The sequence below is a fragment of the Phalacrocorax aristotelis genome, chromosome 6 (assembly GCF_949628215.1).
Source record: "Phalacrocorax aristotelis chromosome 6, bGulAri2.1, whole genome shotgun sequence".
Lineage (NCBI taxonomy): Eukaryota > Metazoa > Chordata > Aves > Suliformes > Phalacrocoracidae > Phalacrocorax > Phalacrocorax aristotelis.
Window position 1 is genome coordinate 60,843,878 of NC_134281.1, and position 25,756 is coordinate 60,869,633.

The following is a 25,756-nucleotide window of genomic DNA, read 5'->3' on the forward strand; positions in this document are numbered from 1 at the left end:
TTGATATCAAGTCTCTTAGGGGTAAAAAAAAGTATTTGATTTGTTCGTGAACTTTACCAATACACTTCTCTGAATGTTTTTTTCTATAAAAAAATAAAAAATATTGCCTTGTCACAAAAGGTCCACAAAACAGCAGTTATAGACATCTCTTAAGGCTTGGTCTGGCTCTCTGTAGTGAAATTATCTTTACCCCTTTGATATGGTAGTTATATTCCCATTAGAAGAGGGGGCTTTTGTGTTTGGTTTTGGGGTTTGTTTTTGGTTTGTTTTTTTTTTTTTAGGGACAGTAATAATGAAAATCAGGTGGGTAAGTCAGTTAGCATGTGATTACCCAAGAAGATGTGCTGGTGATACCAAAAATTTTCTTGTAAAGTTGCTTTCTATGTAGTCCCTCAGGTAGCTAGAATTAATAACAACTTGATGAGATAAAGAGTTCTCTAATGATCCCCTCCTATTAAAGTATAAAATTATTTGCATGCTTGTTTGGGAAGGGGCTTCAGGACAGGCAATTACTAAACAAAATAATCGAGTCTTTATACTCATTGTGCCTTACCCATGTCAACACACAGCGAGTATTTTATTAGTAGCAATGATGTTCTTCATGGAAGAGCATTCAAGAATGGGCAGTGCCGTTAAGCTAGGCACTGTAACTGGGAAGGCAGACAGGTACTGCTCTGAGCAGCTTCTAGGCAAATAGATGAAGCGTGGGAGGAATAAAAATCAGTCCCAATAAATAATACGATGTCGGTTGACTTGTAGCACTGCGTACTAACTTGCTTAAATTGCGTTTTCACTGCTTTTGTCAGTATGTTGCACTACTCATGGTAAAATAATACACAGAGATGCACACATAAAGTCCTTCCATACTCAAGGGAAACCATTAAAATGTCTCCTGTCCTCATTTCAGGGTCTTCCAGAGATAAGATTCCTGATATTCAGCTGTAGCTTTATCTAAGTAAATAAATTGCAAAAGTAAGTTTTTACTGACTTTGCTGATTGCATTGTTTAAACATTGCATCATTTGCATTGCAACCTACAAGGCTGCTCCTGTTGTTCCCAGTTCTTTCTAAGACAAGTAGGATTTTTCTGGAGACAAACATAGAATCAGATTACTCTGCTTTCATTACATCGGGTTGTGTTGGGTTTGGGTTTTTTGTTTGTTTGGGGTTTTTTTTTGTCAAAATGCTATGTATAACTTGAGTCTTAATGCTGAGTGGAAGTATTTTAACATTTCCTTCCATTATGTATTCCTAATCCAGTTACCTACTTCTTAATTATTAATCCTAGAGTTGCTCATATTCATTCTTAAACTCTTAAACTTAGCTGTGGTCAAAAATGACCCAGTCCTGCTGGGACTGGAATCAAATGAGATTTTGCTTTTCAGTTCAATGGCAGCAGAATCAAGCCTTCACTTTTTGTTGTTCTTCACTGTTACTGCCTTTTTTTTATTCATGGCTCTTGTTTCTTCACAGCTTCAGTTCTTAAGGAAATTTATGAAACAGCAGTCCTGATACCAAGCCCTGTGGCACTCCCCCCTATTAATCTTGTCCTGCAATAAGAATTGGCTGTTTATTTCTTCCCTTTGTTTTAGGTCTCAGCCATTTTTTTTTTACTCTGTTGGGACTTTGCTTCTCACCCTTGGTTACCGAGTTTCCTTAATAGCCTCTTGTGATGAACAAAATGCCACATCTATAAATCTTTCTGTCTCAATTCATCCACCGTTTCAGTAGATCTGACCTTGAGAAGCTGTACTTGAGCTTTGAGGGCCTCCAGATATTTAACTTCTCTCATGTACAAAATATGGCCGTGTTCCAGGCAGCTGTTTATCTGTAGACAGCGGAACAAAGCAGTATCCTCTCCTACCCTGACTGAACCCCCTGGGCTCCTACCTTCCCTTCTTTCTTCCAGCTTCACCTGCTTCCATTCTGGCAGTGGTTTATTCTTTAAAAAAGACCGAATGCTCTACAAATGTTGTTTTAAAAGGGTGCTAGTAAATGCATTTGGGTCAAAATGCTGGGCCAGTTTGTGCTTATATCAGAGCATACACAGTACAGAAATAATTTATTTTCCTGGGGGAAATCACTGCTTTGTCTCTGCTGTCTTTGTACACCTACAAATCTGAGGTCAGCGTTTTATATTTTTGGTGGGGATTTTACCTTATTTATATTTTGACATATGAACTGCGATTTAATAGCAGAAAGGTACCTTCCTTTCTCATGCTGTATTCTTTTTGGTAGTCACACTGTTGCTGATATGATATTGAATTTTAAATGTCCCTTACTAAGTCTAAGTAATTAAAAAAATATATAGGTTTCTATCACTGTTTAATAATAAAAGCCTTTGTCAGTATAGGCAGAGGCAGTGTATGTGTATGCTTTTAAACTTGCTGTTGCCATTAATACTTTTAAATGTTACAAGCCTAATTGCCCACTAGATGAACAAATTATTTGTAATCAGTTTGAAATGATCAGAGAAGCAAGCTCCAGTGTATTTAACTTCTGTCTTTCACCATGTTTCTGTAATGTGGAAAAATGATACCAAACTTTAAGTGCGGGGAAGAAAGCTGACTTTTATCTTTCAACCTTCATGCAGCAGACTTTAATCATCATACTGCTTTTCTTTGCCAGAGCTCCCTGGCATGGTTTTGGCAGCACTGAATGGTGATGTCACATGCTGCTGTAACCTAAATCGCAGCAGTTCCTCATGCCTCCAAAAGGGGAAGAGGGAGGTACCGATTCTGAAGCTTTCTTCAGCTCTTCCAATGTTTATGCCAAGCACCTCCAGCACAAAGAGTGATACAAAATCCTCGTTACTGGGGGAGAGGGGAGGGAAAGGGGAAAGCCATCTTAGTGGCTTTACGTCTGTTTCATAACTGTAAGCTCTGTTCCCCAGGCTTAACGCCTGAACGGAGGTGCTTTGCATTCTAATACATACCGTTCTAAGCTTGAATGTGCGATGTGAGAGGAGGGGCTACAAGAAATGTTGTTTGTCTTGGAAACCTTGAGAAAGCACATTTTAAATTCTTAGATGATGAGGGGGGACGCCTTTTGATCAGAAACATTTTTTATTGTTCACTTTTAGTTTGCACTGCGGATAGCTGGGTTGCTGTTGGCCTTTGAACTCATGAACGCAGTTAGTTAGCAGTGGGACAGGGCAAATCTCGCACCTTGCAGCGTCGCATGATATTGCAGGAGTAGGGTCTTGTCATGATTCACAACTGCACCTATTCTGCGAGTAGTCTGGTAGGTGTAAAGGGCACTGTTATGATGTCAAAAATGAGTCATCAGCTCAAGCGTCATCTTGAATTAGGACCTTACAGTGATGAGATATTGTACAGACATTTTCATCTTGTAAGCTACAAGTCACTATAAATTGCAGTTCTCTAATTTTTTTTTCTATAATATTATCTTTACGTTATTCTAAGGGGTTTTGAATTATTGGTTTCATGGTCAACTACACTTCTAAAAATTGTATGCTGATTATGCTCGTTGTAAATTATTTACATAACTTTTAAATCAAACTTTCACAGCAGGAATGACTATGGTAATGTCCTACTTCAGTACAGAGTATGAGCTTTCTTTTTTCCTTTTGAACATTCTTTTTTGTGGAAGCTATTTGGAGGAGGAAAAAAACTGTCACAGATCTGTCTCATTTATTGTGAAGTATTTCCAAATGTTTAATGTTGTTAATCAGTTAATGTAATCTTTATCAGATAGAGTAGTTTAAGGAGATGTGTTAAAGGGGAGGAAAAGAACATCAGTATGTTTATTCAGTCTATATATTTGCTGTACATAGTACATATCCTTATTAGTTATGAAGTTAAAAGTTCTATCAAGGTATGATAAGTACTGGAAGCAATTTCAATTGAGTTAACAAAAGGAATAGAATGAAAATAATTTAAAACTGGTTCACACCAGCAATTCTTCGTGCACTATTAACTACTAAGATCTAGTCACAAAACATTATTCTGAGGAGAAAAGGTTTAGTGAACCCTAGAAATTGGATTTGATTTATGCCAGAAAATCTGCCTTTTCACTGCTTGAGATTTCTATGGAAGGAAGCCACAGTCTTTTACCAAATGGTTTCTAAGGTAACATCTTATAGCAGAGCATCTGAAACCAATTTGGTTGTTAATGAGAAATAGTTCTCACGGCGGTGGGAAAGTGTGGAGTGAAAGAAAAGGCTTCAAGATTTGGCAGTCTGTCTGTAAAGGCATTTAAATAAATGTGTGCTGCTGCTCTGCTTACGAAACTTCTAACATGGATTACACATTCATAATTGCCTTTCAAATGTATAGGTCACTTTCCAGGGTTGTCCTTCCCAATGAATTTAATTGAGAAGTTCTGCGTGATAAAAATATTTGTATACAAAATCTGAATAATTTTAATAGCTGGCATTTTCCGGTGGAAAGCTCTTTACTCCTACAGGAAAAAATATTTACATTTTTTGGGTGATAGTGTATTTTTGCTACCAGAAATACATTAGGGAATTGGTGCTGTATCAGAACCATAGCATCCCACTGCTGATAGATGCCACTTGCAGACTTTCTGGGCTTGTTGCGAGGCGCATTCTGAGAAGCTGCTTTTATATACCTCCTTTTCTAAAGTTCTGACTGGATAATTGGAAGGTCAGCGATCAGAGACATACGGTCATTTTAGTGTAGATGATGTGAATATCTTTTAGAGTCAGTCAGAGCCTCTTTGGGAAGGAGGGAATAGAGTGCTTCTGTCAACAATGGCTCATTGCCATTTCTTCCTTCCTCTCGGGAAGAGAGAAAACTAGCAATTCTGGCTTCCCATAATAAACATGTAATGGCTCTCTCCCACCCTTTGCACTGCAGCAAGGCTGTGTTCTTCCATTCTGTTCCTTGGTGCCTGGGTAGAGTTGCCTGAGCAGAATTGCAGAGTTTAAAATCATGCTTGCCTACTTCTCTTCCTCATGAAAGGGAGTTTCAAATACTGCTCATAGCAATTCTATGAGCGTATTCTAACTGAGCCACGCAGGAGAAAAACAGTCCCAGAGCGACCCCTTTGCACTAAGCAATGGATCATATTTAGGAAAAAAAAGTTATATCCATAATCTAGATAGCTTTTACAGAGGCAAGAGCAACTCCGTGGTGTAATATGTAGACTTTACATAGGTCAGGTCTGTTGACAGTGTTTCATTAGCATAGTGATATTATTTTAGGAACATGAAAACACCACATCCATACAGTACAGCTCTAGTGCCATAAAATGTGTGTAAACACAACAAAGACCTTTATCAGGAATTCTCTGGTGAATCTTCTTTTACCAGTATGTTGTTAAGTACCCGCCTTACTGTGGTGCTGGTAGGTCATCCTCCCCATCCTTTGAGGTTCGCAGAAGCAAATTCATGCCTGTGTTTCAACTGCTTTAGCTCATGTTGCACCATGTTTGTATACAACAACCTCTGTCGGCACCTGTTGATTGGAGTTACAGCACCGCACTGGTGTTTCTGCATTGTAGCCTCACAAAACACAATTGTTCCTGCAAATCCTGTACAGCTTTGATGGCCTTAAAATTACTGATAAACCTGTGTGCTGCTTTACTTCTGACCAGAGCAATGGTTATATAATACAAGTCTGCTCAGTGCCTTTTGGTTGTCATTGACGTTGTCCTACCAGTTCTTCTAGAAACCCACCATCTCCGTAGTTCCATTCCTGCAAGGGCAGCTGCTCCATTCTGTACACATTAGATGCTACTCTTAGACTCTGGGTAAAATGTGCAAGTTATTTTGTAAAAGTGGCTGTGACTAAATTTGGATGCCAGAACTGGAAGTACTCTGCAGTCGCCGTGTGAAAATTGTAGAGTATAATAGCTTCATAAGAAGCTTGACTTTGATTTCACATCCTGCAGAGGCAAGCCCTACGCTCTGCAAAAGAGGAGAGTGGTATGAATACTCTGTCACGTGATGCTAAGTAGGATTTTAAGAGTAACTGACCCTGTTAGTTAAAATCTGTGCCAAATTACAGCAGTGAGAACACTTGTGTTCTAGTGCTGTGGTTGTCGAAAGTTAGCGTGATGTTACCTGGTTGTCTGAGAGGAGCTCGAGGGATGGTGTTGGGGAGCATAATGAAAAGAAAGGCTCCAGGAGACAAGCTGATGGAGAAGGTCTTTGATCATTTGGTGGTTGGCTTGAACATAAGTGTTTTTTTTTTTCTGAATATATCAAATTATTTGCTACTGAAGGGGGAGCTGTTCTTGCCCCATCCCTTTCCTGAAATTTAGTGGTTTTTCCCCTCTGGGGAGGTTTTCAGGTTCATGAATAATTATAAAACTATACCCTTTTTTGGCCATTTAAAAATCTGAATCAGCGTGTCGGAGTATCATGTGAATGGTGAAGGAGGAGGAAAGACAGTCAGTAAGGGTTGCCTGTCCTTGAGCCATTCCATAAAGGAGGCAAGTGGTTTGTGAATGGATTAACAGTCAACCTTGAAATGTGATACATGTTCATTTGCTTTATGTGTAGGCAATATTTTATGTTTTACCAGATTTTTTCATAAGTTAATTAGTGAAATCAAACTGTGTTGACACCAAAAACATTAATGTATTCCTAAGATACATTGTGTGGCTGTAATGTTGAAATAATAGAAGTAAAACTAACAGCACAAGGTATTTCAAGCCTGTTACTGCGTACAATACCATATATACACAATGAGTATGTAAACATTGATAAAAGAATGTTTGAGGTTTTGCTTTTGAGAGTTATTTTCTGAAGTGGTTACTTGGAGATAAAAAAAATCAGCAAAGGAACGGGCATTTCTGATAAATGTTTTGTTTGTCAACTGTTTTAATTTAGCACTGAGTACTGATGTCAGAAGATAATTAATCCATGACATGATCTCTAAATATCCTGGCTGCGGTTTCACTGACAGAAACTCTTCTAATGGAAGTGATTCTAAAGTTATTCATATCATAGAACGTTTTCGTATATTCCAATAAATAACGCTTTCACATTTCACAAAGAACGTGAAGACACAGTCCTCTGCAAAGACAGGGAGCAAGTAGGTCCCGATTCTCTTTTGAAAGGCTGTTGGTGCTTTGGATCTCTATCTGTAGTTCTACAGCTTTCCTGAAGGAGAACAGAAAGTTTAATGAGGCTGGGAGTCAGCTGAGATAGTGCATAAAACTGGGAGGGGGAGTTGCATTTCGATGTGTTAGTCGTTTCACATTTTGTTGCGGGTTTTTTGGAGGAGGGGGGAATAGGAAGGGTGTTGTTGATTTTTGTCTTTTAGGGGCGAATTGCTGGTTTGGGCTTGGTTTGGTTTGGCTTTCTTTTGATGGGCTTTCCCCTCCCCCCTGTAGCAACCGTATTGTGAGCAGGATTCTGCCTTCCTAATAATCTTTGAAACTTTTTATGGATTGCCAGAGCACATTTCTCATCCCAGTTTTGATAGCCATGTTCTTCAGGATATCAAGAAAGTGATGAGTATTTGTGACAAAAAGAACAACATACCTAATTAAGCATAGTTTTCAATGGATTTGTGCCCTTCAGCCTATCCATATTTCCCCTGCAGTATCCTTGTCCCTCCCAACCACCAATTTTCACAAAGGCTGTAGGAATGTAATTATCTCAGACATCTTCAGCTCTGTCAAATTTGGGTTAGTTCAGTCAGTGAGAGAACAGTACTATTCGCTTAGAAAACAAGTTAAAATACTAGCTAAAAAATAGGTTTTTTTTCCAGGCTTATTTGTATTCTACTTTATTTATTAAAAGGAATTCCTATTTTTATCAGAGAATTCTAGAATAAAAGTATTAATTCAATATTTTTAGAAACAGTAAGAGGATGGAATGGGTCCTAGTTCATACTTCTCTTAAATGTGAGATTGGATTTTGTCTTTCAATATACATGTACAGGGTGAATTACATTGCTGTAAAGAAAGGCTAATCCCAAACATGTAAGAATGCTAACGTGCTGAAATAATGTTAAGTCAGGATTTAGAATGTTAAAAAAAATATAGAAATTTAGGTCATTCCACATTCTTTTGTCACCCTTCTGCTTCTATGAATCGTAACGTATTTAATCACATGAGTAAACACAAGAAAACTCTGATTTCTGAAGTCTAGAAGCTGTTGTGTTAGTAGCATAATTAACTTACAAACCTCTTGGTCATGATTAAGTTGGCTTGCAAAGTGGTAATATTAAATAATTAACCTTTTTTTAAAATTATTATTTAGTGCATCAGGACTGTGGTAGTTCATTTTTAGGCAGAGAAATTGAGATAATTCCCTCCAGACTGATCTTGGTCTCTTCATTTTCTGTGAAACAAGTGTGCATGCCGTCATTGAATGGGGGCCAATAACAAAATTATTCTGAATTTTCCTTCTTTCCCCCTCTCTCCCTTTAACTTAAAAGGGTTAAATTAAGAAAAAAAAAAAAAGTTGTTTGTCCTAAGTGTTTTTACTGAAATCCATTATGCATGAAAAGAGTCCGAGTCCATTTGCAAGACCTCTAAATGAACTCCATTCATTCTGTGCTTAGAAGTGTCCATTCAGCCAGAAACAGACACAATAGTTACAACCTCATTTATTTGGCACCAATAGCAGCTTATTAAAAGTGAGGGGACTGTTATGAAAAAGTATAGTAGTTTTTTCTATGACGGTTATATAACTCTTTACTAAAATTCCTTTAGGATCTGAATAATGTAACAGTTGCGTATATGTTCTTTGCCCATAGTTGCAATATAGTAGCATTGCATTCATCTAAACTTCTTAAACACTCATGAACACTTCAAAATAGCTGTTTTGAAAATGCAAGTTGACCTAGCTTGACTTATTTTGATGTAAAACAAGCTACAGGGACATTATTTCTAGATGACTCCGAAATTAAGCCAGTTATTAATCATAATTAGAGGCTGTGGAGGAAAAAAGCTTTAAAGTTTTGGCTTTTAAAACATTAAAACTTTGTTTACAATTGGAAGGTAAAATACTTATGATACATGTGTTAAAATTGTAGGAATATAGTATTATAATTTCATTACTCTAAAATCCACAAAGATAAATCAATAATTCAACACTCCACATTTTGTGGATCACAAGCATAAAGTGGGGATTGTGCCATGGTGATCAGCAGAATGTGATGATCCTCAGGTTGTACATGTGTGATATCAGACCATATTATATCTTACTTTAAATTACTTGAAGCATTGAGCAAGATTACAGCGGTATTGTTGGCTTTTCTTTTAAGATTGGGAATGAACCAAAATGATAAGCATTTAGGAAAACCCAGCTTGCCTTACATGCAAGTGGGACTTGCAGAATCATAGAATCATTAAGGTTGGAAAAGACTTCTGCAAGTTCTCGTTCTTGAGTGCATCATTACGATGTGTGTGAGACGGTCACGCGGATTCCTGCGGGTGTTTTCTCTCCAGTTCAGGTGTGGGAGCCTCTAGGGATGAATCCAAGGTGACTGTGCGTGTTTTCATCTGTTCCCTTTTTCTGGCAGTCTGGGTGGCCGTATGCATTTGTTAATTTTATAATGTGCAGATAGAGTTTGATGTAGAAATAAATACTGTGTTCGGAGGGAAAGAGAAAATTAACAGGAGATATAAATTTCACTTCATGTTATTCTTTGACCTGGAGTCCTTTATTTCCTTAGGTTCAGCAGTGGCTGAAGACCCTGTTGCTGTCGACTGTCAGGACTGTACAGGGCCCTTCTGAAGTTAGTGACGTAGCCATCTGCATGCCGACTGTTGTTTATAGCACTAGGGCCTTGAAGTACTAATCATCATCTTAGAGGGTGGCTTTGGTGGCTGTCTGGAACTGACTGAGCATTTCCTCCAACAAACTGTAGAAAATACTGTTTGTGGGAAGTATGTGAGTGAGGGTGAATGGGTATGGGGCTCGCAGCAGGAAAAACAACTAACAGGAAAGGGTAAGTAGAAACATCATCCTCCTTGCTCTCAACCAGTTCTTTATCTGACAGTCCTCCTGCTGGTTGCTTTTCCTGCGGAGTCTCCTCCTCCTTCCGTCCCCTTGACATGCAAAATACACATCCAGTGAAGGCCCACACAATGAGAGTCCAGTACTTTGTTAGTGAAACTCCCTGTATGGCCATTCTGTAAGTCTTGGGTAGGATGCCATTGTTTTGGCTACTGCTGAGCTTGACGTTATGTGAGTTGCACCTGCGGTATGGTCCGGTCTGGGGTTGTACAATGCAATAATAACTTGAAGCTACCAGGAGTTCAACAGGGTAATGGTTTCAGGATATGCTTTCTGCGATGCAAATTGCTTGTTATGTTGCATTTTATTTCTTATTGTTAATATTGTCATCTGTAAATGTTGTGCTCCTATATGAAAATTAAGTGCCATATGCTGATTTTCCATGAAGTACGTGTTTTCTCTTTGGTGGTCTTCAGCCAGACTTCTGGAATCACTTCTTTACAGTTAGATGCTGTTGATATATGATTTCAGTGGAGTTATTTCTGATCAGCGTCAACATTCTAGCACTTTATGTGTTTTCCCAGCCTAGAGATCTGTCAGCTCCCATTTCTTTGCTATTAGTAAATGAAAATAGAGTAAGAAGGTTCTGTGACAATATACCAAAAAAGGAAAGCAAAAATGGAAAAGAAAGATAAAACATGTCCCTCATAATTCACTGCTGACAATTCACTTCTGCTTTTGTTTGTGTAGGTACTTCCCATCAAGGTGGCTATTCCCATGATGCTGTGGTCCATGCATTACAAAAATGTGGCATTTGTCATATTGACACAGCAAAAAGATACGGCTGTGAATCTCTCCTCCAAAAAGCCATCAAAGAGAGTGGTGTGAAGCGAGAGGACCTCTGGATAACTACGAAACTGTGGCATAGTGATTATGGCTATGAAAACACAAGAAAAGCCTGCCTGGAGTCATGTGAAAGACTTGGTGTCAGGTATCTTGGTACGAAATCTTTACATATATCTCATTTATTGCACCGTGAGTGTTTGCAAAGACAAATGTATTCCTGAAAAAAATGATGCAGTACAGATAGATCACAGAAACCAAATTCTGCCTTTTTTACACATTTGCAGATTTCTTGTTCTGTTTGTTCTCTGGGAAGTTCATGTCCATATAATGGAGAGCACAGGATTTTTTCTTGTTGCAAACTTTTTAACAGATCAAGGTCTGTTTTGAAAATATATATTTTTGTTGTTAAATTGATTTGAGGATCCACTACATGAGTCTCATATTTTGCTAAAAACACCCGAAACCTATGAAACAAGGATTCATAAACTTTACAATAATTCATTGTAACAGGACAACAAAAATGCCTAATGTCTTGTGTGGTCTGTTGAATCTCCAGGAATGGGAGTCCTTTCTAAAACTTAATTTGTAGGTCTATTAACTTAAAAATTCTGAATAAATGCCTTTGGTTTGGTCTGCCTGGTACAGTGTACTTTGAGGAAAATGTTAGAAGTATCTGCAAGACTTTAGAAGACTAAATCTAACACTGAATTTGACTTAGGCACTTTCAAACTTACCCTGATCATAAACTTCTTGTAGTCAAAGATGTGATATTGTTACTCCCTTATTAGACAGGCAAAGAGCTGCAGTAATGATGCCAATTAATTCTTTGCAACAGATTGTAGGAGAGGAGGTACCTGATAAAAATAAACATTATTTTTTTAAATGCTTTTGCTGCTTCTTCCCAAGCTGAGGCAATGAAAAAAAAGTGGAGGTGGAGGAAGAAACTTTAAAGTAGTAAACTAAATCAACAACACTGGTGGAGATAGTGTTTATGCTGATAATCAAGGAATAATGGACCTGACCATCAGACATTATCTGTCAGTGTCCTGAAAACCTTCATTTTGCTTCTCTGTCCTCACCCTGTCCCAATAAATCCCAATAAATAAACTTTAATGAAGAAGTGAACAGCTTTTGTGAAGTACAGATTTCACAGAATTAATGGCATATAACGTTAACGGCAGCTGTGTGCTGTAGTCACTGGCTTTTTTGCTTGTGTACATTGCAAGATGAAGGGAAAAAACCCTGTATCTGTTAAAGACCGAGATATTTGTATGCACATCTTTGGCTCCATTCTTTATGGAAATGTATCCCTTAACTTCCTGCGCAGGTACAGAATAATGCAAAATGAAATAAAATCTCCTTTTGTCTGTCCCATGCAAATACAGATCACTGCAAGGACACTTTCATAAACAAAGATTCAAGCCCTGACTTTCTCCTCTAAGTTAAGAAATAACATGTTTCCTCCTCTCTGCCTTCTGCTTGTTATGTTTTATGTTTGCTTTCTTTTTCCTTCTGCTTGCTATGGCGCTGGTGCTGAATGTCGATGAGAGGAAAACTTGACTCATTTCCAGGAAATCATTTTCAGTAATTCCTTTTAGTACTGTAATTTACTTTTATTTGCTCAGGTAGTAGACTGATTGAATACAGTAGGTGCTCACAAAAATACTCAGTTTACATATTGCTGCTAAGCAGAAATACATGAAAAGAGGAAAATATCAGAGAGCAAGAAATGCACAAATGCTGTCACCATGTGAGTGAGTCCTTGGACTGACATAAACAGAACTTCAGTTTGTCAGATACGTTCAGCTCTGAGACTTCTTTTGCTCGTGTTGATAAGACAAATTAAGGAATATTACAACTACCTGCGTAATCTGCCTCCATACCAGATTCCCCTCCCCCCTTTTTTTTAATACCCTCACCCCTCCTTCCTCACCTTTCTTACACAGATGTGGAGATGTCTGAAAAATTAATAAAGCTCTTCCTAAACCACAGCTTAGTCTGACATAGTGACCTAAATCAATGCTAGCTTCAGCTTGCTTTAACTTAATGATTTTTTTAAACTGTGATGGCTTAGGAAATACTTTACGTACAATTCAGTGATCTGTCAATGAGGATGGTGACCTCTGCGAGAAGGATGGGATGGCAGTGGAGTAACAGTTGTGGCTGCTTGAGTTTAATCTCTGTTGGATCAACTCCACAGACCACTTTTGTTAAACACAGTGTGATCTGCACTCATGTGAAAGCGATATGGTTGAGTTCTGTGTTTAGTGCTGTATATGCTGGTGCAGTAGACCCTTAGAGGAAGTACAATACGTGGTGTGTTTCATGGGGTTCATAGAAAGCATTGTGCTTTAGGGAGTCCTGTACCTCCTGTCTGAAAGCACCCAGCTGGAAGGTGCTACTGGAAGGATTTTTAAGCCAAAGGTGGCAATGTCTTGAAACATGAACTTTTCAAGTGTTTCAAGAATGCTCTGAATAAGAGCTTTTTGATGGAAATGTTGAGGGTTTTCACAAGTCTAACTGAAGTAACAAATGCAGAAGGTTGGTTTGAAAATATGGTTATAAGCTTGTAAAACTAAGCTTGGATATCCTAGCTTTGTTTTCATTCATATCTGCATTTTATGTCCCTTTTCTGATGGCCAGTCTATACCGTAGAGAGGACATGAAATCCTTGACAAGAAAAGATTTGGTAATAACAGGGCAATTTATGTTCAAGCTTATTGAGGAAAGTAAATTCTTCCATTACAAGCATGGGTTAAAGCTGGCAGTTTTTCTGTGAAATAGGAATGTGAAATAAAGTTACATTTCATGTACCTACATCAGAATTTCCCAATTTCATTATGTGATATTAACCAAATATGTGGTGGTTCACAGCGTTTCTGTAAGATACATGGTTCATACAGAAAACTGAAAGATCCTCAATCTGTGAAGTTAGACCTTTACATTGGAGGGAAAGTTAGCCATTCAGAAGACTGCAAAAAGAAAAAGCTGTAGGAGCCCTGGCAGCTCAACGTGCAGCTAACCTCTTTGTTCCACAGAGGGTCCTGTTAATTTTCCTCAGGATCCGTATGGGCTACACAGTCCATCCATGCAGACTCAATTAGAGACTTGGGAAATAATCCAACAGGAAATGATAAATCTGTGCGTTAGCACTATATAGAATGCCAGCTGTTGCAACGGATGAACTGCTGAAAGCAGATGCGGCTTTTTAAGAGGAAAAAGTGTTCCATGTAAAATACTGTTAGGAAACCTTTTCAATAAACACTTTTTGGGCAAATGGTATTAGGCGAGCAGAGTTCCAGGATTTTTATTTGAATCAGTAGATTATATATCCATGAGAAGCTGGAAATTTGTGTTGTTTGTGGGCAGTGGTTGTAACAGATATTCTGCTCCTTGCATTTTCTAAATGTGGTCCCCAACTAGCAGTCACAGTAAACCAATGTGAAATGGCAGCAAATCTTACAGGTTTGGCAGTGGCAGAGCACGTTCCTTTAGACTGGGATCAGATTTCCAAAGTAACTTCTTGAATGTGTTTTGTGGGTTACCGAATTCATAAACAATTTTGTTTTCCTTTTGACTGTTCCGAGTCTGTCGCATTCAGGCAAATTGAACCTATCACAAATCCTCAGCTGGCGCTGGACAAATGTTCTATCAGCGTATTCAGTGTAATAGATGAATCACGTGAATGATGAGGATGATAATACGCCCAGTTGAGATTGTGTATGAATTCAGAACACTTCGGAGGTTGCTTCACATTGATCCTTGTTCCACTAGAACACAAAACAACAAAAAAAGATTGGGTGGGAGATGAAAATACATCATGTACATACTAAGTGCAGTGACAATTGAGAAAAGCAGGGGAAACACAGCGATTGCATTAAGATAACTGTGCCAAACATTGAGAAAATATACTTTTGCTTTTAGGTTTGATATGAGCCAGAGCTTGCTCTTCAAAACTAGGTCTGTTATAGTGAGTTTTGACCTTTTTTTTAATTTTTTTTTAATAGTCTTAGGAATTTGAATAGAATGAGAACTTTTATTTCCATGATAACATGCTGTTGGCTTTTCAATGTGTAAAATGTCCCTGTGCTCTTGAGGGGCTGTGTTGATTACAGGTGCCACAACCACTAAAGAAGTAATAAGCCGCTCTGTTTTAAATGTGTGAAAGCAGTTCACATGTTAATTTTAGTCTTCCTGCAGCACTGTGTTTTGACACTTAAATTAACTTCAGGCCCTCACTTACCACTGCACCATTACAGCTTGATTGTCTGTAAAGGATGCTGTGAAAAGCTGGCAAATAGAAAATTTGATTGTGAATGTTTGGGCATTTCTATTCTTTCCCAAGTGCATCCTGATACTGTGAATCATTGTGATGGGTTGGTTTTGATTTTTTGTTTTTTTGAGGTGAGGTTTAAAAAAAATAATAATGGTTGGAAGACACCTCAAAGTACTGATTAATCTATCCCACACTACAAGGCACAGCCACGTCATTCTCAGCAGATAGAAATGTAGTCTGCTCTTAAAAACCTCCAGTGATAAAGTTACACATTTCTTGATTACTGGAACCTTAAGCTATTTTGATAAATAATAATTTCTTGCCTCCAAAATGAAGAGTGTTTGTGTAATCCCCCAGGAGGAGAAATATTTTAAGCAAAAGAAAGTCTGGGGGTGTACATGTGAAGGTGTGTACAAATGAAGATGAAATTGTAGACCTAGGTTTGTGAGGCACTTGCTGGGCTACAGGTATTATGGAAAGCTTTCTAACATGCAGTAGAAGTAAGTAGATCCTAATTTAAAATGGACTATGCTTAGTTTATTTAAATAGAGCAGCAGGTCCATTGCTCATTGCAAGGTCCATTGTATTCCTTCAGCTTCCAGCTGTGCTGGGGTGGTTTGTGCCTGACAGGCAGAAAGACCATCCTGCTCTATCTCTGAGATAAGGTACCTTTGCCCCATGTCTTCCACCAACGCTTCTTGCAGTCAGGAGGACTGCACTCTCTGATCCAGTAGATGCTTTTGAGCTCTGATAGGACCCGAGGGAACGGCAGGGAGATGTGCCTGGGGAGGGTGAGGCTGTGCGTTAGGAAAAGGTCCTTCCCCCAGAGGGTGGTGGAGCCCTGGCACAGGCTCCCCAGGGAGGCATCACGGCACCAGCCTGGCGATATTCCAGAAGCCCTTGGCCCAGGCCCTCAGAGCCACGGTGTGAATTTGGGGTGTCCTGTGCAGGGACGGGAGCTGGGCTCGATGGTCCCTATGGGTCCCTTCCAGCTCAGGGCATTCTGTGATTCTATGGTCTTTTGCATGGAGACAACAGAAAAGAAGTGCTTTCCTGAGACAGCAGTTTCAATAGCTGCTTGGATAATTTCATCAGCAGTAAATCCTAATTGTCTTTGAAATTGCGCTAACATTTCATAAAATGTAGTAAAGCATATTTTGTTCCATTAAAATAATACTTTAAAAATGCTTAAAAAAATCACAAACGCTGCCACAAAGTTATAGCAAAAAACCTGCATGAAAGAACATGCTGTAATTTCCTACAGAAATTGATAAATGGAAGTATTCTTTAGAAAGGAAAAAACCAGACCGACTGCTGAGGTTGTATAAAATAGCTGTAGAACTGCCACGCATATTTATCTTCCATAAACTGGAAGACTTGTAGCACTTCAGCAGTAGTCCAGTCTTAATTCCAGTGATCAAAGCCCCTTTGATTTAAATGGGGCTTGTTATGTGTTGAAAGTTTATCAGGTGCATATGTGACCCTGAAATTCTGATTACAGTGACCTAAACCTGTGGCACATGTGCAGCTTCTGCTACCTTTAGTGGTTAATGAAATGTTGTCAATTTCATTTATTAAAACGAAATGTATACAGTAAAGATCATGGAGTAGTAACTGTAACTCTTTTGATTATATTATGTTAGGGGCCATTATGGAGGGAAAATGCTGTTTCACATGGTTTGATATATATGTTTTTGGACACTTTAATAAATAGCCTGGCTTTGTTTCTTTTTAGATCTTTATTTAATACACTGGCCTGATGCACATGACCCGGGTAAAAGTAATCGAGAGGTCCGAGCTGAAACCTGGAGAGCGATGGAGGAGCTCTATGAGAAAGGTGATACAATCATGAAAACCTGTCTTGGCAGAAGGACTGATAGTGGATTTTGGGATTTGGGGTATTCATAGTGAGAGATGTTCAAAAAACTTAATTTGAACTGGATGCTCATATTTCAGTGGGATTTGGGTATGTGAGTTATGTGAACCTCTTTGGAAATTGCAGCATTAGCATTTTGGTAAGTTAAATAAGAGAGCTTTGTGCCACTTGTGAATAATACATTGCCACATTCTGCCCGTGAGATTAATGATGGTGTGCATACTTTCTTGAGGAAATCTACATGTTACATCGAAATGTGTATGCCACTATAGAGCATCTTTGTAGCCTATTCTGTCTTAAGTATAAATCATGCTAAGTTTTACTTCCTTTAGATTTTTTTTTTTAAATTTTCCAATTTATCATATATTGTGGTACTTAATAGATCCATTTGTGTTTTAGAGAAGGTCAATAAAACAGATGGTTAGATGAGGAAGAAACAGTCAACTGCAGATTCTTTGGTACTAACTTCTGGGAAAAAAGAAATTCAAAGAAGGGAGCTATTCTCTCAAGGTCTGATAACTGTCAGTTTGATTTTTGACGTGCTGCAAACTTCAGTTTACGTTCATAGCAATAAGAAGAGTAGACTGTCCCAATCTAAATTTATCATGTAGATTTAAGAGGAGGATTTTGCTCCTGAAGTATGCAGTATTATTAGAAGTAGTGTCGTAAGAGAAGATCCTGTCATGCAGTTCTTGGGCAATGTGGACCACCCTGTTTACAGCTTCAGAGAAGCTCCCCGGACAGGGAGAAGAATTCTTGGGTTAAGTAGTCTATCCGCTAACCCAGAGTTCCTGAAACAGTGATTGTAGCAAGAGAGTTGTACAAAGGCAATTACAGGCTGTGTGCCGCTACCACTTTTATCAGAGTAATGAACAATCCTGTTCTCTTCAGTTACTTTTAGCCTGCCTCTGGAAACACAGAAGTAAATTATCTTCAATGCATCTTTTGTTCTTGCTTTTTATATTAAGCACAAGGGAAGTTGCAAAAAGTGTTTTCTGCCATGTAAGGGATTACAACATTCAGTTTTTAAAGAAACACCAGACCAACCTAATATTTCAAAGCATCAATAACTATTAAGTCCAAAGACAGATTATTCAACAACGTACTTCATCTTTCCACTGAGAAGTCTTTTTTTTCTGATGAGTATTTAAGTTAGTGCATGTTGTTTGTGCCTAGGTATACCCTCCTAATTTGCTGCAAACAAGCTGTGTTTTCACCTTCTTTTATTATTTCTGACCTGTTGGCTTTATTCCGCTTCTGCATGCATGTTCGTGATCTGTGAGCTATTCAGTGGTCTTCCAGTAGGACATTGGAAATACCAACACTGGCCTCATAGGCAGAGGAAAAGTGACTTTTCTTTTTGTTCCTATGTGTGATACCTCTTCACAGACATCCCATGTTATTTTTCCTGCAATTGCATTTCTTCAACAGTTTTGCCAATTTGCACATTGCTACCCTCAGTCTTTTTCCGAATTTAAGCATTCTGTAGACTCATGATTCATTTTGCTGAGCATAAGTTTTCCAGGTCTGGTTGTCTAAATTACCTCAGTTAGATCATCTACAGCGGAAGGAAAATTTATTAGTTTGGTTGAATCAAGTGCCTTAGAACATCAACCGCCCCGTTTTTGCTTTAGGGGGTGCAGGCTCTGGATATCCTGACCATAACTATGTGTTATTGAAATGACATGCAAATGCTAACCACCCTGGACACAGAAATGCAATGATTCCTGAGGAAAATGTTAAATAATTTGTTTGCATGGTTAACCACCAGACTTTCCACTGAAGATTAAACACTTGCTGCATATCTTTATGTGACTTGCTATGTGTTTTGTGAGCAACATGTTAGCCTAGGTTTGAATTGTATATACAATTTGGTCAAACTCCTTACTTGAGGGGGGAAAAAAAAACATTTATTGGGGGAAAAATTTTAAGTTCTATACTGAACAGGTGAGTTCTTTTTCTTCTCTGAATTTGACATTGGTTCAGGTAGTCATGGGTTCCTGTTTGGAATCCTGTTACTTCTTTTTTTTTTTTTTAAGGATATGTTTTTTCTGGGGGAAAAAATATTAGTGGAAACTAAACACTTCACATTTAAAGATTGACCATTTAAATGAATAATATGCTTCTGCAATCAGTTCACTAAAGAAATACTGACATTATTAAACTTGTTAGTGGGTTTAGCAACTGCCTGTGCTCACATTGAAGAGTGTCTGAAGCACTGTTCTCTGGAGAGAAAAAAAAAGTTTTGTGTTATGGGGCTGATAATGCATATGTATTTGCTAGAGCCTTATGAGGTGGTTAAAAGATCTCAGTATTGACCTAAGTCTTTGGTCTGGCCGAAGTTAACAAGATTTCCTTTAATCACTTCTCTGTATTCACAGATCATTTGAGTGCAGATATTTGAAAATCTCATTCTTTCAGCTTCAATTTCAATCCAGGTTAATATTTATTCTGCAAAATTCCACTTACCTGGGGCAAGCAACATTTTAAAATAATGTAAATTATTTATAGTCTCTTTTATTGTTATTACCGATTGCCCTAGGAGGGTGGTAAATAAACTGTTTACCCAAGACAGTAAAAGTCTTTAATGCAGATCTTTTTTTAAGGTTCTGTTAAGTTTTAGGTTGGCCACAAGTTGATGCAAGTTAAAAATCACAAGTGCATCTACATTCATAGCTCTGAGAGAATTTTTTTTAGGTCATTCTACAAAGACAGATTTAGCCAGGTTCATCTGAGAGCCAGCACGTAGCAGCTGAGATGCAGGGCTGCAGTAGCACAACTTGCAGGGCTTCTGGCCTGAAGTATCTTCTCATGTAGCTAACTGAGGAGGGAGCAGAGGTTCTGGGTCTGTGCCGCTGTCCAGGTCAGCATGCACTAATTTATAAGACTTTGCCCCCATATAATAAAAACCGCGTGTGACAGGTTAAAAAAGAACCTTCATTATTTGTCAAAAATATTTTAAAAATTAGACAAAACTCCGTAAACTCCTAAGTACTTCTGGCTGTAGAAGAAATAGCAGGTTTATTGTCTTTTGGATACAGCATGCGCCAGTGAAATTGGTGTGTAAACTGGCAGACATGCATTCATGGAGATGTGTGGGCATCCTTAAGTTTACTGTTTCTTAATCCTTGACTGCTTGGTAGTGCTTCCTAAATATACTCTTAGCAAAGGTTTGGAGTTGAGCTGTATCATCAGCATATTCTCCTGAATAGAAAATAATAGATTTGGGTGAGGAGAAAGATCCTTTGCTATCACTGAAAATCCCCACTGTGGCTTACCACTAGACTGTTTTTGTATTTCATCAAAAAGAATTTGAGGTTAACGTTTTTCGAAAGAATCTCTTGTCCTGATACGATTTGAACTGGAAACACAAATTTAAAATGACAATCTGAATAGTATTTGTTAGAGATCTGGTTGCCCTTTCCAGCTGATTACCTACCATACTGAAGTTTTGGGCTGCGCTCCTTGGATCCAATGTGCAATCCAAATGTTTCCAGTACCTTTGGAAACTAAACAGAATCTGGTTACTGCCCCTAGGCTGGGGTCTCAGGAACACACTTGAAAGAAGGTTTCATATTTTAGCACTCTCACCCTTGTGACTGAATCCATTGTTCAACTGCCTAATGCTACTGAGCAGCTATCTCAAGATCTCACTTTGGATTAAAAAAAATTTCCCAGAATCCTGGACAATTTTCTTCAGATTTTCTTATGAGGGAGACCATGACAGGTATGAGAGCATGCCCAAAAACACTTGTAGGGATTCTGAAGCCACTGTTGTCCTTTACCGGAACAGTATGAGATACTACATTTATTAGCCAAGTTAAAATAACACACCCAGAAGGTTTTACCCGCTTCAGGTAAAACTACCTTCAGTCACTCTGGGTTGTGTCTGGGACATGGTCTTGTGTCTTTCTGGCTTGTCTTTGAAATACAGAGTCTTTGGCTACACATGCTCGTCTTTTTGTTCCTCCTGGCTAAATCTCTCAGTATGTTTCTTAGAGGCCATTAAAAGTCCTACCAGCATCTTTCCCTCCTTAACATGAAGTTTGTATATTTTACCCACTGTCCTCTCTTCCCTATGAACGAGGCAATATTATACTTTTAGTTTGCTTTTTTAGTATTCCTGTTGTATAGCCAGACATTAAATATGCTGGTTTCCCTAAATACCATCCCAGGGAAAAATGTCATACAGTCCTGGTCAACAGAGTCATGTTTACAGTGCTATACAAACCTAAGCAATTGTACCATGTCATAACATGAACCAAAACGTATAAATTGTATGTACATTTCCCTAAATCATACAGAAAGTGTATTAGAATGCTTATTTGTTATATTAATGAATTATAACACTGCTTGATTCATGAAGCATTGACGTGCAGGATTCAGGTGGAGAGATTTCTGTTTTGTCTTACGGTCTGTTGCCTTCCATAAGTCTTCAGACCCTGGGATTTGCACGCATTTAGGCCCAGCCTTGCTTCCAGGGGGACTTATGCCATCTCTTACGGTAGCTTGGGGGTCAGAATTCTGTACCTGGGCTTGGGAGTCAGCCCAAGTGATCGGAAGATTTTCTGATGGAAAAGCTCCTGAGGAACTGAAGCAATTTCAACTGTCATTCATTGCAGCTTCTTTATGCCGAGAATTAGGAACAAATTAATGGGGGAGGATAATTATTATTTTTCTTTACTGTACCTGACAGTATAGGATAAATGCACTACCTGCACTAAAAACTCCCATTTAAAAATGCTGGGTGACTTCTGATAGACCAAGCTGATAGCTCTTTATTCATAGCAGGAAAGACCTTGTTAAACTGATTTCTACTAGCTGGGGACAACCTTGCAGTTTCAAGAATTAGTTTCTTTAAATGCTGCTATGCCTGAGAATGTAGCTTTGTTTTTTTTCTTTGTTTGTTTGTTATCTTCTGTGACTCGTAAATCTGCTCCAGTTTGATTGGAGCTGTTTCACAGGAGCCCGGTGACTCCATTGCTGTATGTGCATCTGTCTTAAGGTTGCAGTCAGTATAAAGAAGTCTCTATCTGTACTGCAGTGCTGAGAGGCAGAGCATTCTAGACATGTGTCTTTGTTCAACAGCCTTTAAAGAGTTTTGGGATAAACAGTGCTGAGGGGAAAGGGAGGGAAAAAATTCTTAATTTTGGTCAGTGAGACATTTGTGTATAACAACTGGTTCTTTCTGTTGTAACAGCTGAAATCAACTAGGATTCTTGTAATATCAAGGCTATGGTTTGAATTTTTGTGGTCTCGTACATTGTCATTTTGTGGAATTATCCTCTCCAATACTTCAGGACAGAGGCCAGACTGCCTACAGAACCCATTCCAAGATACATACGTTGAGTCAAATATTCCCTTGACATTCTTGTATAGGTGTTTGTCTGCTGGCAGATGAAAGCAGTGTGGCAAGCTGCTTTGACGTCATGAATAGTCATTATATATGCTCACTGGTAATTGGTCTGTTCCTAGCAGAATGACCCTTTCCATATGCAGTGTCTTTAATGGCCTTGATTTTGGCATTGTGGCTAGCCCAGCATCTCGGCAAGCTTTTCATACACACATGCACACGATTATTTGTCCCTCCATCTAAAAATGCTGGGAAGAATGAGGGCCTCCAGCCAGCTTTTGCCTGAAGTTGGCAAGAAAAGTAACATGGTGGTTGTTCTGGATTCAGATCCCACTGGGACTTGGTGCCCTTTTACTAAGAGTAAAATTCTCTGCTTATCTTTTTAGTGTAAGCAGTGCAGCTTATGCTTCCATGAAATATTCATACTTGCATCAGAAATTCGTTAATGTGTTAATGCATGATATTGTTAAACATGGAGAAATGCTCTTCAAAATAAATACAATTATTCCATTAATATGTTAGTTTAATAGTCTTTGTGTGTGATTTGAAGAGAATCCCATAAAGCAGCAGAAGTTTAGCCCAGCAGTTGAAGCCATGTCACTGTTCTTAGAAAAAAGATATGTTTTGCCTGGTTCCGAGTGAGAGAAGAAATCTAATCAACCTTCTTGTCCTTTTCCTCTTTGGGCATAGACCAGTTCAATCATCATCTCCTCTTCCTCCATTTTGCATCAGTTTTTAGAAGTACAAGTTGAGGGTTCAGTAAACCAAACGCAGTTTCTGTGTAGGTGGCACAAATTTCTAGTACATAGTTTCCCAGGTGACACAAATTTCTAGTACATCCTTTCCCGGGTGACATATTCTGCTTTCATTCTGCTGAAAAATTACTTTAAATCTATGCTTATATTGTCAAATGATGAACAGCTGGCAGTTCACAAACATGCGTTACAGCTTCACAAGAGTTTGTCTCAAGAGTGTTTATGTTGGTAGAAGTCCTATGTGAACGTGCATATATAAGTTGCACTGAAGTTTTAATGAGTAAAAGCAAGTAATTTTTCTAGCAACGCAATTTTTACACATTGGCTATAGTATTCTCTCTGTACAGATGAAGATGGCTGGGCTTGTTGTTATCAGAAGCACAGTTCAGATGTGTTTTCTTGGGCTGAAGGTGGTTGCAGTTGGTGAGGATGTTGGTTGCACCACACCCTGTTGATCAGATAAGACAGCCATTAAAGGTGTGTTCAAAAAAAAAAACCCCAGACTACACATTTATGTTAAAGATCATGAAGATGTCTTCATCATGTGCAGTATTTTCTTTAAGAATAAGAAATTGCCATAGAATTTTGGTGCAGATGTAAAAGTGGGAACAAATCTAAATTTGCATGAATGTCTGTCCTCATTTGTTGTTTTGTGCTTTTTTTTTTTTAATTTTAAGGACTTCATGGGTAATTCTAAGTGAAAAAATAAGCCCTCAGACTTCTTTGTTTCATGATTTATTGCAACATATGGTTTGTGCATTTTCTACTAGCTAGTGAATCCTTTTTGTCAAAAATGTAGATAAATCTCTTAGCTTACTTAAAGCAAATGTCCCTGTTTGCGTACCCACACAGAAGTGCCTAGAGGTCCCAGTGTGAACGCAAGAACTCCTGGGAAGAAGGCAATGCTGAAATACATTTCAAAGGAAAGTCCTTGTCCAAAATAACTTTCTGTCTTAATAAATAACAGCCATGATTTTGGGAAAAGTCATCATTTATCTGTTTTGCATGCATTGAACTTAAGCCCTAGATTCTTAGCTGTTGTAAATCAGTATCGCTTTTTTGACATCAGTCAGGTTGCTGTTACTCATATCAGTTGGGAGTCATTATCGCCTCTCATATGGAAGCCCCAAAAGTATCCCAGTTCAGGAAACTGTGCCGTCACAGCTAGAGGGGGGACAAACTATTTAGAATCTGTGCTCTGCATAATACTTTCAAAGTGCTAGTTTTAGGGTACATGCACTTAGCTGAGTTGCTGGTAATTTTGATCACATTTTCACAACATAGCATGTGGAGGTAATACTGACTTAAGGTACAGTGGGATTGATTCTGTACCACATTGCTTCTGCAGTTTTGATTGCCCAACTGTTTGTGAGCAGCTACAGAGCGTTCCAGATATAAAAATGTCTTTTCAGCCTTTTTTTAAACCTCTCTTCTGTTCACAATGTGATTCTACATGCTTAAAACTGGCATAAGAGAAGGGAAAAATCCATAAGAGCACAAGGGAATTGATTCAGTTTGGAAAACAACCAGACAAGCAGTCTTTTTGGTGGATTTTTTTCTAAACTGCTTTGGTTTGTAATGTCAACTCAAGGGAAAAAATATGTCAATGTAACTAAGATAGTGTTGCACTGAAGTAGTGAGAATGAGCAGCCAGGGTCAAAGAGACAGAATACATTAAGCTAGCATTGCTGTATTACACTAGTTAGTTAGCCATTTAACTGTTGTGTAAACTGAATGTTTATAATGAGTTTTCAGTCTCAGAAGTTGACAGTTAGACCCCTACTCATGCCTCCGCTCCTGTTGTCCTCACACTTTATCATGGTTCACAGGTGATGTGTAGCAGGAGTAATGATCATGGAATTGTGGTAGCAGAAAAGTCATTTTAAGGCAGATAAGCACCTATACTGTAGTAATGAATGGGGTAAAAAGAAATCCTTTGGGGGAAGAAGCGTGACTTTTGTGTTTTTAATTTTTCTGCAGTCTTCCTGTATGTGTTAGACAGGACACTTAGCCTGTTGGTGTCTATGCTTTTTAGTCTGTGAAATGGGAACCAGTGTTATTTCATAGATTTAGAACTGAATTCCTTATAGGCTCTGTCTAAGAGTCATCTGCTCTGTTTATCAAGGCTTTAGCTTGCAATCTGTATGTGGGGCACACTCAGCCTACAGCTTTGATTTAGCAAGCTGTGCTGAAATCAAATCTTGTATGGTTTCTGTAATACCATTTACCGACAGAGAAGTTCTTAGCGTGCGTATTGCAGAGAATGTGGACCTTTCCAACCCGCGTAACCTCCTTCAATAAAGATACAGTTACTGCAGTTGACCTCTTGTGAAAAGTGGATCCATTTGTGTTTTTATTCTGTGGCCTGAATAGAAGATACAACAGAATGGGCACTGTTCACTGGATGTGGGAATTCCCCCTTGCTCTGACTCAAGTGGAGCACCAGGGAGGGGGAGGAAAATGGGCTCCACAAACCCAGTGTCCAGTTTTGTAATTTAAAAAACCTTTTTCATCTGAACTTTGTTCATTTAATATTCCAGAGAGTATTTAGAAGTTTGATAAAAGTCCATAGTAGTGCTAGAGAAAGATAAGGCTCACCATTGTAATAAAACAAGGTTGTGGTGCCAAGACAGTATATTTATGCTTTTTTCTTGCAAGACTTACAGTGCCCAAATTTGGTATTATACGAAGTAAAGGAAAACATACCCAATTGTTCTCTAGGTTGCCATATTTAAATGTTTTAAGCT

The 25,756-nt window shown here is 38.5% G+C and overlaps 1 protein-coding gene across 3 annotated transcripts in view; it reads left to right on the forward strand.

Annotated features, from left to right (window-relative positions):
• LOC142059415 (putative oxidoreductase ZK1290.5) overlaps positions 1–25,756 on the forward strand; it is a 49,540-nt gene that overhangs the window by 5,108 nt on the left and 18,676 nt on the right. For 2 of the 3 annotated variants that reach the window (XR_012661333.1, XM_075098249.1), the window contains exons 2-3: positions 10,654–10,902; positions 16,761–16,862. Coding sequence is in view for 2 of the 3 variants with exons in the window: in XM_075098249.1 (XP_074954350.1) it covers positions 10,654–10,902; positions 16,761–16,862 (351 nt within the window). In the remaining variant the exon portion in view is untranslated. Of the gene's footprint in view, positions 1–10,014; positions 10,214–10,653; positions 10,903–16,760; positions 16,863–25,756 lie in introns of those variants that run through there. The other variant, XM_075098250.1, reaches the window with a different exon arrangement.